Source organism: Pelodiscus sinensis, chromosome 8 (genome assembly GCF_049634645.1).
Source record: "Pelodiscus sinensis isolate JC-2024 chromosome 8, ASM4963464v1, whole genome shotgun sequence".
Taxonomy (NCBI): domain Eukaryota; kingdom Metazoa; phylum Chordata; order Testudines; family Trionychidae; genus Pelodiscus; species Pelodiscus sinensis.
In genome coordinates this window covers 27,743,240-27,758,650 of record NC_134718.1, presented here as the reverse complement: position 1 = coordinate 27,758,650, position 15,411 = coordinate 27,743,240, and the positions used below count along the sequence as shown (strand labels likewise).

The window sequence follows — 15,411 nt, the reverse complement described above, 5'->3', positions numbered from 1 at the left end:
ATACAACTGCCGCATAAGCATAAGGGTGACACGTGTAGGTTAACCATTTTCTGGACAAGGCCTTTAACACCCACAAGATTCAGTTGCATGTGCAGCACCTGGTGCAAATTCTTCTGAGAGATGTCCCAAAGTCAGAGCACGTGGTGTTTGGTACATTGCATCTCAAGTTTGGTAACTTAATTTGATGTTCCATCCTTCCTGTGCCAATGGGGTGCACTGAGTAGAAATTAGTTTCCTCTTGCCTGTTGGGATTACATCTGCTTTAACGTGTACAGATCGACTGCTTTGCTCTTCATGCTAAGTGGGGAATGTGTGTGTGTGTGGGGGGGCAATGTTCACTCTCATTTTTCCTTCTGTGCAGAATAAATGTTATGTGCACTGAGCATGTATGGATGTGCACTGTCAATAGAAACACTTGCTGCCAGTTATGGACACTATGCTAATCAGCTGGGCAATATTTTAATCTCCCCTAAAATGCTGCCCCAGCACTCAGGGAGCAGGGAGCACTGGCAGGGGGCCTGACCTCTTCTGCTGCCTTGTGCCAGGCCCCCCTCCCATCCAGTAATTCCCAAAGCAACATCCTTGGGGATGGAGTGCAATGCGGGGAAGGGTGGGAAAGGGACAGAGCTTCATGAAGTGTAATGCGCCCCACCTCCACCCTGACTGGGATTACCATGCTGCATTGCATAATTGCTTTGGCTGGGGATGGCCTGCAGGCCCTGAATTTGAGACCCCTCTTAATAAGCTTTCTCTTGGCCATCCACATTTGCTCACATAAGTCTATTGCCACTTGATAGCTTCCTATGAGAATCGGTGTTGACATCCAGAGTACATGCCCCAGTGCTTCTGGTTGAAAATGAGCTTCTGGTTACTTATTTCTTGGATCTCTTTGCTGGAGATTAGCAAGTACTCGAAGAACCTTATGTCTATTCAAAGTAAGTGTGTGTGGCTGCCATGTGCACCAGTACTGGAAGATTTCCCCTCAGCAGTACCCCATAGGTCCTGCTTCGACACCACCTAGAGTGGTACACACAAAGAGCTCTACATAGAGCACTGCCAGCCCCCTCTACCCTTAGTTCTTTCAGATCTGTTGAGATTTGGGATCCTGCTGCCAGCCAAGCTGAAGACAAACCTGATTGCTGCTTTGCAACAACCAAATTTGATTCCCAGGCAGCAACCCAAAACAGGACCGAGGAGGCTGGTCCTATAGAGGGAAATGTTAAAATGCATTTATTTTCATAAACATGTACCGACTGAAAATTTTAGAGGGTACATGTTTACAAGCAGGGGGTAGGAGAGGTGGCTCTGTCCACCTGCCCCCCCCCATCTCTCCCACTGCCTCTGATATATAGAGGCAGTAGCATGGGAGGAGGCAGGCAGCTCCGCAGGAGGCAGTGCTCACAGGGGGCTGCTTAAAAGCTGGCTCCCCACGAATATCAGCTCCCCCCTGCTGCCCCTCATGCTGCTGCCTCTGTATCAGGGCAGCAGCATGCAGGGGGCGGGTGGACAGGCAACTCACATAGGGAGCATGTGTGTTAGCAGTGAGACTATGAATGCTGGAAAGCAAGAGAGCTACCAAAGCAAGAGCTGGCTCCCCACAAGCACCGACTACTGCAGAGCCACCTCTCCCCCTGCCCCTGCACTACTAGCTCTGATACAGAGGCAGCAGCCCCAGGAGGGAGGGGAGAAGGCTGCATGGGTATGTTTACACTACAGCACTAATTCGAACTAACAATTTGAATTAGTTAATTCGAACTAAGCTAATTCAAACTAGTGCATCTAGACCTAAAAACTAGTTTGAATTAGCACATTGAGTGGACCTGAAACCAAAGTTAAGGCTGGCCCAGAGCCGGCAGGGCATCAGGTTAGGACTTACCGTGTGAAGCTGCTGTCTCAGGCTAGCCGAGGGCTGTGCTTAAAGGGACCCAACCCCCACCCCGGACAGACAGTTCTCAGGGTTCCCCGCTTGCTTGTCTACCTCGATGAGGGGGGCAGCAAAGCAGTCCTAGCTTGGAGTGCCCTGAGTGCCCACACTCGGCACATCACAGCACTCGGCCATCAGCCCAGCTGCACTTGCCGCAGGCTGCCATCCGGGAGGGGGGATCAATCGGGGGGCTGCAGGACAGTTTCCACCCTGAGGAGCCCACAGAGCCACCCCAGTCCTCCCCATCAGGGGCTCGTACCCAATTCCTCCCTCACCTCCTTCCACTTACACCTCCCTAGCCCCCCTTCCTGATGTAAAAAATAAAGTACACGTGTGTTCAAAAATAAAAACTCTCTTTATTTAACAAAACTGGGGGGGGAGGGGAATTAACCTCTGGGGAGACTGGGAAAAGGAGGTGGGAGAGGGGAAGAGAGAGAATGGGAGAGGGGAGTGGGAAACCTGGGAGGAGGAGGCTGGTAGGGGGAAGCCAGGGGAAGAAGGAGGGAAAGTATCAAACTATGGTACGCCGTATCTTCAGTACTGTGTACAGATGTGATCTCCTCACCCCAGAAAAGATATTTTGGCCATGGAAAGGGTTCCAAAAAGGGCAACTAAAATGATCAGGGGTTTGGAACAGGTCCCATATAAAGAGAGGCTAAAGAGACTGGGACTTTTCAGCTTAGAAAAGAGGAGACTGAGGGGGGATATGATAGAGTGGTGTGGAGAGGGTGCATGAAGAAAAGTTCTTCATTAGTTCCCATAATATAAGGACTAGAGGACACCAAATGAAATGAATGGGTAGCAGGCTTCAAACTAATAACAGAAAGTTCTTCTTCACAAAGGAAATAGTCAACCTGTGGAACTCTTTGCCGCAGGAGGCTGTGAAGGCTAGAACTATAACAGAGTTTAAAGAGCAGTTAGATAAAGTCATGGAAGTTGGGTCCATGAAGTGCTATTAGCCAGGGGGTAGGAACAGTGTCCCTGGTCTCTGTTTGTGGAAGGCTGGAGATGGATGGCACGAGACAAATAGCTTGGTCACTGGCTTCGGTCCATTCCCTCTGGGGTAGCTGGTGTTTGCTGCTGTCGGCAGACAGGCTATGGGCTAGATGGACCTTTGGTCTGACCCAGCACGGCCGTTCTTATGTTCTAAGCTCAGGGTTGGGGGTCTCACTGGACCGCCTGAGTTTGCATGTGGCCTTTGGTGGCCAAGCTGGCAGCTATCCTGCCCTAGACGGCCACTTTCCTGTGTCTAGTGCGGAGGTCATGGATGTTGGAGGCCTCCCCCCAAACCTGGATGAGGTCCACGATCTCCGCACTAGACCAGGCGGGTGCCCGCCTCATGTGGCCCCAGGCAGGCTCCTGGGAGCTGCCAGCCTGTTCCCGGTAAGAGGCGGAGGGCTGGGTGGCAGCGGGGGGCTGGCTCGCGCCGTGCCAGGTGCAGGGTCTGCTGGCTGGGTGCTGGCAGGCTTGCACCTGGCATGGGCACTGTAGCCAGATTGTGCCCCTTTAAGGGATCCGGGGCAGGGAGGGGGGCAGAAGAGTTTCCCTGGTTGCGCCCAGAGTGGCCACCAGGGCAAGCTGGGAAGGGCTAGCCTCCCACTAGTTCAAATTAAGTGGCTACACAGCCCTTGATTCGAACTATTTAATTCGAACTAGGCGTTAGTCCTTGTAGAATGAGGTTTACCTAGTTCGAATTAAGCGCTCCGCTAGTTTGAATTAAGTTTGAACTAGCGGTTTGCCTGTGGAGCGCCTATGAAAGTTAATTCGTACTAATGGCTGTTAGTTCGAATTAACTTTCTAGTGTAGACATACCCCATGTAACTGTGAAGGTTACCCAATAAGTCCAGGCTCATCAGTTAACCATTTATATGTTTACACTATTACATCCGTATCATGTAGATTTTAATTTCTACAATAATTTTTCTTTACATTTTTTTCTGCTATTCTCCAATCTCTGTCCCTTCCAAAGTGATGGCCATCCCAGGTGCTCAGCTAGTCTCCATCTCACGCTAACGACCCAGCTACTAACTGTTCTCAGGCCAGTGCTGAGAATGGCACGTGGCCATGTATCTATTTTTTCTCCTTCCCTCAGCAGTTGTGCTTGGTGAATGTATCTCCCTCCTACTCCCAACCTGCTAAGAAAGATGGTGGTCAGCAGAATTACTGCAGTCTCCCTACCCTATCCCCTTCCATGAGAAATTAGGGAAAGGAAAACATTCTTGTGTGAAATATGAAGCTCATTTAGGGAGCAGTTAGAGGAAAAGAAGTTTGGTCAGTTTTCTCATTTTACATTAGGTAGACATGGGCATTGCATGCCCATCAAGCCACAGAGTGCAGCTCCTCTGTGAAGACCCTGTAACATGCATACTTGCTGAGTGGTATCAGTAAGTGCTTCAAGTAATCACTATAGGCCTCTCTTTTTCTCTGTACTTTTCAACATGTCTTCAGGGAAGATAAAGCACAATCTAGAACTAAGAAATTGCTCCGTTTTTGTTATTAGATTAGGAGGAATAGACACTGCCTTCCCTCTAGTATAGTTCAGGATGCCCTTTTGGTGAAGCACTTCACAGCGTAACTTGTGGGTATGCCCTTTTTAAATAAGGCTAGTCACATACTCCTACTCAGTCCATAATGTATCATCATCCAGATTCAGGATAACTTGTAGGGGAGGGAGAGATCACTGTTCAGTTCACCCCGATTCACTTGATAATCCCTTCTGTAACACAAACACCTCCAATGCAATACAATATTGCAGAGTCAGATTGGGACCGTAATTACCAAGCCTATCCCCAGTCCATGAAGAGAATTCCCATCCTAGTCTCCAAGTCACAATGGGCAAAGTCACAATGGGCATGTATGGCACAGACAAAAATTCCAGTGCATGTATCTCCGAGATTCCCCCAAGTCAGTGAGGAATCTCAGAATGAAAAAGCCCAGAACATGTTTTAAAGGAATTCTAGAATATAAACAAACAATGGCTTGCCTTTTTGTTTTGAATAATCCTGTATCTATGGAACTTCAATGACCAGATCCTGAAAGACAGGGCTGAGTAGCTGACAAATGAGAGGGGGAGAATATGTGTGATGAAATGTTGGCAGATATTAAAAAAAATTGTTTTGAGAGGTGGAAGCAGTAACTGAAGACAGGGAGATCATTGCAGTGGGAAAGGGCAGCATGGCAATTGCTAGAGAAAACATTGCCTTGGCTAAAGACAGCCAGGAGGCAATACAAAGCCAAAGGTTGCAATGATGAAAGAAGTGGGTTGTGCCTGCGAAAGCTCATGATACGATATATATTTTGTTAGTCTCTCAGGTGCTACAGTTCCATTCGTTTTAGTTTTTTTAAGTTAGACTAATATGGCTACCTCTCAGAGTTTTATTGCCAGCAATGCAGTACAACAGACCAGCATTTAGCCATGTTATGCAGCCCCTGATGTGCACAGGCTTCTGTAAACAAAACCCAGCCCACTATTCTTACAGCACCGCTCCCCAGAGGCCTTTCCTTCCCAGACCCCACTCCCAGAAACCAAGAAATGTAGCACCTGGGCTCCCAGCTCTTTTGATTTCTTTAATAATTTAGGTAACTTTGAGCTATGGCCCTCCATGTCAGAAGCCCCACAAACGAGAAGAGAAAGATGTGTACTCACCTTTAACTTTAAGCCTCCCACAATCATGCTCACACTTTGCCTTGCACAGGCAGTTACACTTCACTGTTTTTGATAAAAGCTTTCTCTATAACCAGGTAAGGTGGGGAGTTTTCAGTATATCATTTCAGTGAAAGGTTCATCTATTTATTACATAATAGATTTTTTTTATTATTAAACACTTTAAAAACTCAGTCAAGTTTATTTTACACCTAAAATAGTTTGCATTAATTCATAAGGTTTTACAAACATATTGCAAAGGCAAAAAAGGAATCACCACAGCACTGTACTTCCACCCCTCATAAACACTACTGACCTTCATAAAATACTCCTCCTCCCCCCCATCCTTCTATGGGTTAATAGCTGGATGTGCAGCTACATGATTTCAGGCCTGAAACTCAAAATAAGAATAAGCATCACAGACATTACTCCATCTCTTTGTGTTTTTTATTGGATGCCTTTCTGGAAATTGAATTCACAAAGCAAATCTCGGCATTTCAACTCCCACCCAAGGCTTCCCTCTTTGTTCTCACAAATACTGTAGACAATACAACATGCTGCTATATCTTGGGAATGTGTTTTTCTGCTGTGTCCCATCTATTTCATGAACAGTGTTAGCTATCTTTAAAATAGCTACATGCACTGCCCACTATTGTCTTGCAACTACTGAGGTTGTAGTTAAATTGGTCCCTCTTTCTGTTCAAGCAGCCTTTGAATAGCTTTGTTAGTCAGGGAAGCAGAAGGTAAATTGTGTCTTCTAGGAGAATGACCACACCCCCAATGTCCAGTGTTCCCAGAAAATAAATAGTACTTTCTTCATTAATTTTAAATAGAGCAGAGTTCTGAAAGCACCTAGTACTTTGGAATCTTCCAGTCCACCCAGAATTAATGTCCATAAACCAACTATGGTGGTCAACAACGCATTAGAGCACTATGGAGAAATATGTCTGTTTAGTTATTATGTGACGGGATAAATAACATGTCTTTATTCACTCTTCCAATAGCAGTTACAATTTCAAAGTTACAGTGTGTGGTAATGCTTAGGAGAGTATTGATGGCTTTGCACACATGGGATTCCCAATTGACGGGACTCATGCCTACTATTGGCCTTCCCCTCCCACCATTAGACCCTAGAATTTATAAACAGTCACAATGCAAAGTCAACAATATGGAATATGGTGCCAGGGTATGTTGTGAAGGCCAAAAGTATAACAAGGTTAAAAAAAGACAGATAAGTTCATGTAGGATAGACCCATCAAAGGCAATGGTTAGGGATACAACCCCATATACCTTTTTTAAATTGCTGTTGGCTGGTATAGAGCCAATTGTTCCATGCTGCTGTGCTGTCAACCTCAACTACACAGAGGCTGGTGGGCCTGTATTTCACCACACAAAGAGAGATGAGTTTGACTTTTGATGTGGACTTCTGCCCACTGTGCAGATGATGTGGTGGCTGTTAGGGATTAAATCCTATGTGCAGGGTGGCTTTAGCTTCTAATCGCCAAAAGCTGGGAATGGATGACAGGGCATGGATCATTCAGTTACCTGTTCTGTTCATTCCTCCTTAAACAACTGGCATTGATTACTCTCTGAAGACAGGCTGCTAGGTTAGATGGATCACTGGTCCAACTCAGTATGGCCATTTTAATGTTCAAATCCAATCTAACAGTACATTTTCCATGGCATTTTCCAAACTGGTTCACTACAGATCAGCTGCATTCAGGAGTGGCCAGTGTCTAGATGGCACTTGCAGCCATGTAGTTCATGAGTATGGTGTATCACTGCCTGTTACATTGTTTCTGCAGCCCCTGAGTTAGTTCAGTGGAAATCTCCAAAAAAGTTGCCTTCTTTATCCTGAAATTATTTCACTACAGGGCATCACCACAAATCCACAGAATGATCTTTTCCCACCAATTCAGGCTGGTTTCCCAAGCCCAAAAATGGTACTACATACTATGAAGATGCTTCAGGAACTAGTCCTCTGTCATCAATTATTTGGGAACAATGTTCCCTGTAAACAGTGCACTTGTGCCACAGGCCACTCAGGAAAGATTCCAATGCCATCCAGCTGATGAACAGAGTGCCCACAGCTAGGTTTTCTGTTTGTGTTGGTGGTTGATGACAGAGGACCAGTTCCTGAAGCATCGTCATAGTATGTAGTACCATTTTTGGGCTTGGGAAACCAGCCTGGATTAGTGGGAAAAGATCATTCTATGGATTTGTGGTGATGCCCTGCAGTGAAATAATTTCAGGATAAAGGCGGCAGATCTCCACTGAACTAACTCAGGAGCTGCAGAAACAATGTAACAGGCAGTGATACACCATACTCACGAACTACATGGCTGCAAATGCCATCTAGATGCTGGCCCCTCCATGTAAAATTTGTTTTCACCCCCTTCTGTACAGTATTTACAGAACTGTATGATATATAAAAGGCGTAATATGTTTTTATTTCTACACTTTCATCTTAATGTTATTTAATTAATCTGGTTTGCAATAAATGGTGATTATGTAATTTCAGGATGCCATAATTTCATTCACAGATGGGATAGTTCAAGGAAGAAAATTTTCCCCCTCCAGTTGTTTATTTTCCATATACTATATACATGCACTTGGCATCAATTTTCAGACTATATTTCATAGAATAGGAGTCAAGGAGTTCAAAATTCCCCATCTACCAATTTATATCTAAGATCACAAGAGCACTCAGCATAGATCAATTACACTTATTCAGCATCCTATTTTTCAATTTCCAGAAAGGGAAAGTGTTAAGAATGATAGACTGTTCACTTCAAATAAGAGTTATCAAGGCCGTGGTTGCTAGCATAGACAATTGTCCTGAGGGTAGAGTGAAATGCTAATTGTGAAATGAAGGGCTCGGAATGCAGGTAGCAACCCTGAACCAGGCAGAGTGAACTCAGGAATGTTAGTTTAAAATTTAAATACTCTGACTTTACAGTATTTTTAAGGAACAATGTGCCACTGTACTTAATTTTCTTACCATGATCTTTTTAAAATTTTGTCTTGGGATAAGAAGTCCTACACAATGATCTGGACAAAGCAGTAAGACATTACATAATGTTACACTTCACCCAATATGTTAACACATGCCTTAGGGTACACCAATGTTTCTCAAAGTGGTCCACAAAACCCAGTCCACACTGCTTCCCACAGCTCCCCTTGGCTGCAAACTGGAGCCAATAGGAGCTGTGAGGCTCCGTGGCCGCAGCACTGGTAAGAAAACAAACGGGCATGGCCAGTTAACAGGTTTCTCGAAGTGGTTTCGCAGACTGCTTTGAGAAACACTGGGGTAGATAGAAGTAGAAAAGCCCTGCAAAAGAACACCACCACACTGGATCTTACTATTTCCTAACTTTCAAACAAACTACTTTACAATAAAGCACCCCAGATTCTTAGTGTTAATTCATTGGTGAGCTTGTTAGTCCACACAGTTACATACCTGCCAGTAGAGCAGTTACTCTCCGGTACTGTGCTACATGTAGTGACCAAAACAGATGTCTGCTAACGTGTGTGTGTTGATTTATTGCTTCCCACTTTCAACTAAATGTTCCATAGCTTGCTGCATATCAAATAAGGCACATGGAGGATAGAATTCTCAGGTATCATCTGTCTTTGCTGTTTAAGATGTTAAACATTTCATGGAAATTGAGAGTAGGCTGGTTCAGTCTCCTATTTGTTCTTTCCTTCTCAAGGGGCTACTCAATGACTAAGGGGAGAGGTAAATAAAACTCTTTGGCACTACTGAGTCTGTCTTGGGCAAAGAAGCTCTAGCTCCAGTACTTAGCTATCTTTTCACATTCACAGAAATAATGAGTAAGGAGGAAAATAGCCCGAATAAATATGCCTCACAGTGTGCACGTTAATATTTCATATGACATCTTATTGACAAATTCAGAACTTTTATAAGATACCTTAAAGTTCTGTACAGAAATTCTTAGCAGGAACAAAGTCAAATGACAATTTTAATATACTTTAGAACAGAGTGTATGAATATAAAACACTGGTTTGTATTTCAAAAGTTGCAGGAAGAGAGCCAGTCATTTTAAACAGTCTTCTACAAAACATATGCCAGTAGATTACATAAAAGACACTATATACAATATAAAAGAGCAGAAAACAATCCTTACTGTAAAAATAATTTAAAACAATCTTTCAATTTAAAATATCTCCTATAGCACAAATACATTGTGACATGCAAGAGAAAACTAAACATGTTACATTTAGTGTAGCCAAATAAAGTCTGTCAAAATGTGTACCATTAGACAACATGCCAAATTTTTTTTAGAGGAACACAGAAGGCCATTCTTAATACAACTGACAGTCTCTGAATTACTTAACTGATTATTTTATGTTTAAAGAACAGCTACTATACATATACCAAAATGTAATAAATATTAAAGCAAAATACAAATAATCTACATCTGTAGAGTTCTTTTGGATCAGTGTTGCAAGAAAGTGGTTAATAGAAAACAAATGCTTCACTTACTACTATACTTTGTAATTTTATAAAATATTTACTTACGAAAGCATGGAAACAAATCTGCAGTTGGAAAAAAAAATTGTGACCATCCAGTTTTAAGGCAGCCCAGCACTTGAAGATACACTGCAAGCGCCAATTTCAGTAGCTGCTTTGCTTTCCAGTACAAAACTCTGAACAAGGTATTTTTTAAACAGGAGACAGAACCTCAAAGAGGCATGCTTGCTGGTTGAGTTATGGTTACATTGTATTTTACCAATTACTTCAGATACCTATGCAGCTAATTGCCAACTTTTTATGAGAAACTAGCTCAAATTATAAGCACTCAAGTATTTGAAAAGAGATCTTCCCCTCCTTATATTCTTCTGAGAGTTTTACAAATTCATAATAGCTTGCATATTAACAACTTGGCAGTTTATCAAAAAAGGATTTATGCAAGGATCTGTATTACACTGATAGATCTTTTATAATAACTTGAAAAACTTCTGCAGTAGAGGACCCAATCTATTTCTTAAATAAAAGCAAATATTTTCATAGCATTTCTTATTGTCATGTTAAAGTTATAAGCCATTATAGACAATGTCTTATGCCCACAGGAAAGATCAGTCCTCCTTCAAAAATGTTAATTAAACATGATGCTCTTCAGAAAAGGCAAAAACATTTTCAAGTGCTTTCTCTCATTTTATTTTTAACTATCTACTCTCACTTTCTCAAATATACAAAGTAACAAAACAAAAAGTAGCTGCCACAGAATGTCTTGGAAAATGCCAGTGTTTAATAAGAAGATTCTAAAAGAATGAAAGATTTAGCAGAAGCACAAACAGGTTTTAAATAAACCAAACTATTATAAAGTATGAGGTGTGAAAATACCATTCTTTGGTCTAGATTAGCTGTTCCCTTTATATTAGTTTAACATTCTAATGGCTTTTTCAAAACTGTTTAAAAATAATATATGCTGAAATTCACTGAGCAAAATACTGTATACACACTGCCTGATCACACAAATGAACTCAATAAAAGTGAACATAGTGACAATTGCTTAAAGATACTTTTGGTACCTTTTTAAAAAAAACAAAAAATAATTAGTGTTAAATGCACAGTTACAGAATTTTATTGAAAAAAGTTAAAAAACTATGCATGAAAATCCATTTTAATTGTTTATAAACATTACATCAGTATGGTTTCCTTGTTCTAAATTCAGAAGTAAACACTCATTCCAACATGCCAAATCTCCTAATGCTGGTGGAAAAGTTCCTGTAACCAGTCAATGATTACAATTTGATGGACAATCAATTCCTGTTGCTTCATTTTTCTGATCTGGTTCATCAACTGTATCTTGTTCAACTCCATCTTCCCCAAATCCAGTCTCCTCTTCTCTCTCTGGAGCCTCCTCCTCCTCCATGCCATTATAGAATTCTTCAATCTCACTTTCGTCTTCTACATCTAAGCTTGGACTATGACAAGAACCACTATCACTACTACTCCCGCAAGAACTAGAAGATATGACATCGTCTTCGGAGTCTGAGTATACCTCAGCACCATGGAAAATGTAGCGATTTGGTGGTAAAAATAAGTACTGAGTATCTGAAATACATTTAACCAATGAAGAGCAATCTGCTTAGTTATGTAAAAAAACCCACTATGCTACAGTGCAATCTTTCTAATCCCAAAACCTTTATCCAAATGTGCAATTTTATGCAAGTATCTAACAGAAACAAGTTATAAGACCATTATAGTCAGGTGCCCTGTCTGTAGCAGTGGTAAATGCCAGATGCTTCATAAGAAAGCAAGGCATTCCCTTTCCTCCCTCTTCACCTAACATACACTTGTTAAATACAAAATATGCATTACTATACAAGAAAAGAATCATCTTTCCTGATTCCCACATATGATCCATTTCAGCCCTGAAGCATGAGGCCAAATTAACCATTACAATATTGGTTTTCAAGGCTTTCAATACTAACATTGATATGCCATCTCATACACTTGCAGCAATGAAGTCAACCATCTCGTATATTTGCAGCAACACATTCAATAGATAACTAAATAAATGTTTATGTAATGTTACATTCTAACTTACTACTCCCTTTTATTTCACTGCCTATTTTTGTAGTCTATCCCTTTAGTGCACCAACAGAATGTATTCACTTTTGCTGAAGCATATGCATTCTTCAATAATTATCCATGACTATCCTTTAGATCTCTTCTCTCCAGAGAAGGCAGGCATATTTAGGAAATTTTCTTAATGTATATTTTCTTATGTTTCAGACATCACCTTCGCCACTCTAACCAGTCCCCTAATGTGCTTTATCCAATTGAAGTTTCATATCTTTGGTATGCTGACTAGGGATGTTAAAGACTAGTCGACTATCCGATAAGCATTTGCTTATTGGATAGTCGTTTGACTAGTCGACAGAGGCAGCAAAGGGGGGCAGAGGAAAGGGGTACTTCAAAGTGGCAGCGCCGCATAATGGTACTGCCACTTTGAAACCCCAAGGCAGCCACTGCACAGCTGATACACGGATGAGCTGTGTAGTGGGCTGCCCCTTTAAAACACTACCTCTGTGCAATTCAAAGGGGTAGCTCTGGAGCCCGGGGTCAGCTGGGGACTCCCCAGCTGATCCTGGGCTCCTCGCAGCATTTCCTGGAACCCGAGATCCTCAGCTGAACCTAGGTTCCACGTGATATTTCCCCGGAACCTGGGGTCAGCTGGGGACTCCCCAGACGATCTCAGGTACTGGGGAAATGCTTCGGGGAGCCTGGGGTCAGCTGGGACTCCCCCAGCTAGCCCTGGGCTCCTAGGCTTTGAAATGCATAAGAGCCTCCACCGGGGCATTTCAAAGCAGGCACGCCGCATGCAGTCCAGAATCAGTGGGACTTCCCGCTGGCCCCAGGCTGTACACAGAGTTCCATATTCCTCCTTTGAAATGTACAAGAGCCCCAGCAGGATGGAAATTCCATCCACTAGTCAACTAGTCAATTAACCGCATTTTAACATCCTTAAAGCTGACCACCACTTCCATATCAACTCACTGATGTACCTTTTCACCATTCTGGAGGAGCAGGGATTAGATTCTAAAAACCTTTTAAAATAAGGAGTGGTGGTTTTGATGATATATATATATTAAACAAAAGGGCAAATGTCACTAACACAAGTATGGAGATGTGTTTATAGCTCTTTATAATTAATTTATATAATTATATATCATAGAATCATAGAATCATAGGACTGGAAGGGACCTCAAGAGGTCATCGAGTCCAGCCCCCCGCCCTCAAGGCAGGACCAAGCTCCACCTACACCATCCCTGACAGATGTCAATCTAACCTGTTCTTAAATATCTCCAGAGAGGGAGATTCCACCACCTCCCTTGGCAATTTATTCCAATATTTGACCACCCTGACAGTTAGGAATTTTTTCCTAATGTCCAATCTAAACCTCCCCTGCTGCACTTTAAGCCCATTACTCCTTGTCCTGTCCTCAGAAACCAAGAGGAACAAATTTTCTCCTTCCTCCTTGTGACACCCTTTTAGATATTTGAAAACCGCTATCATGTCCCCCCTTAATCTTCTTTTTTCCAAACTAAACAAGCCCAGTTCATGAAGCCTGGCTTCATAGGTCATGTTCTCTAGACCTTTAATCATTCTTGTCGCTCTTCTCTGTACCCTTTCCAATTTCTCTACATCTTTCTTGAAATGTGGCGCCCAGAACTGGACACAGTACTCCAGCTGAGGCCTAACTAGTGCAGAGTAGAGCGGCAGAATGACTTCACGAGTTTTGCTTACAACACACCTGTTGATACAACCTAGAATCATATTTGCTTTTTTGGCAACAGCATCACACTGTTGACTCATATTCAACTTGTGGTCCACTATGACCCCTAGATCCCTTTCTGCCATGCTCCTTCCTAGACAGTCGCTTCCCATCTTGTATGTATGGAACTGATTGTTCCTTCCTAAGTGGAACACTTTGCATTTCTCTTTATTAAACCTCATCCTGTTTACCTCTGACCATTTCTCTAACTTGCTAAGGTCATTTTGAATTATGTCCCTATCCTCCAAAGAAGTCGCAACCCCACCCAGTTTGGTATCATCCGCAAACTTAATAAGCGTACTCTCTATCCCAATATCTACATCATTGATGAAGATATTGAACAGTATGGGTCCCAAAACAGACCCTTGAGGAACTCCACTTGTTATCCCTTTCCAGCAGGATTTAGAACCGTTAACAACAACTCTCTGACTACGGTTATCCAGCCAATTATGCACCCACCTTATCGTGGCCCTATCTAAGTTATATTTGCCTAGTTTATCAATAAGAATATCATGCGAGACCGTATCAAATGCCTTACTAAAGTCTAGGTATATGACATCCACCGCTTCTCCCTTATCCACAAGGCTCGTTATCTTATCAAAGAAAGCTATCAGATTAGTTTGGCATGACTTGTTCTTCACAAACCCATGCTGGCTATTCCCTATCACTTTATTACCTTCCAAGTGTTTGCATAGGATTTCCTTAATTACCTGCTCCATATATTAATATATTTATAGCTCTTACAGCAAGCAGTTTTATCTGCCCAGATCTATAGATATTTTCCAAAACTCTTATGCACTACTAAATATTACAATAGCACACAATCCAGATTGAGTCTCCATTATACTGGGTGCTGTACATATATAGAAAGATACAGTCTTTGCTCTGCAAAGTTTGCAAATCTAACAGGCTGTCAATGTCAATTCATTTTGTAACAGTGAAGTGGTAACTTGTACGTCTTTCACATCATCAGAACTTTCAGTAGATTATGCAATAGAATCATAAAGATTTCCAGGACCTCTTACATTTCTTGAAATAGTAGGACTAAAACATGTAGGATGAAGTGCTAGTATTAATATCTTACAACATAACTATTACTTGTGTAGTTACAGTGACAGCTTGAGAAAATTAAATCTTACAAGATTTGCTTCCCATTCAACATCACGCTTTTGTCAATGAAAATAATGCAATATAATCATGCTGAAATGTAAATAAAACTTCTGTTCAATGTTTTTATAATTTAGAGTATGAAAGGATTAACAAATTAATGCTTTTCCAGAAGTAACTCTGGCAGAACAATAAAAAACTCGGATTTTTATAATCTCCAACTCCCTGAATCTTGCTTTTCCAGCATAACATGCTTTACTAGCTTAGTTATTTCATGCAGAAAAGAGGAGAAAAGCATTCAGTTTTTCTTCAGCTTCTTCACGTTGCTATTCAAATAATGCATTTTTACCTGTCACTGCAGACTCATACCTTTCTAGCTCCTCTCAAACAGACTACTTCATTTACTGCTGCAGAGCCTATTCTCTACC

General features: G+C 42.1%; 1 protein-coding gene across 2 annotated transcripts in view; it reads right to left on the bottom strand.

Annotated features, from left to right (window-relative positions):
- Window positions 1-9,537: 9,537 nt before the first annotated feature.
- The window catches only part of SIRT1 (sirtuin 1), a 38,270-nt gene continuing 32,396 nt past the window's right edge, over window positions 9,538-15,411 (bottom strand). For both annotated transcript variants that reach the window (XM_075934916.1, XM_006125276.4), the window contains exon 9: window positions 9,538-11,649. In XM_075934916.1, the coding sequence (XP_075791031.1) occupies window positions 11,330-11,649 (320 nt within the window). In that variant the 3' untranslated portion in view covers window positions 9,538-11,329. The remainder of the gene's footprint in view (window positions 11,650-15,411) is intronic.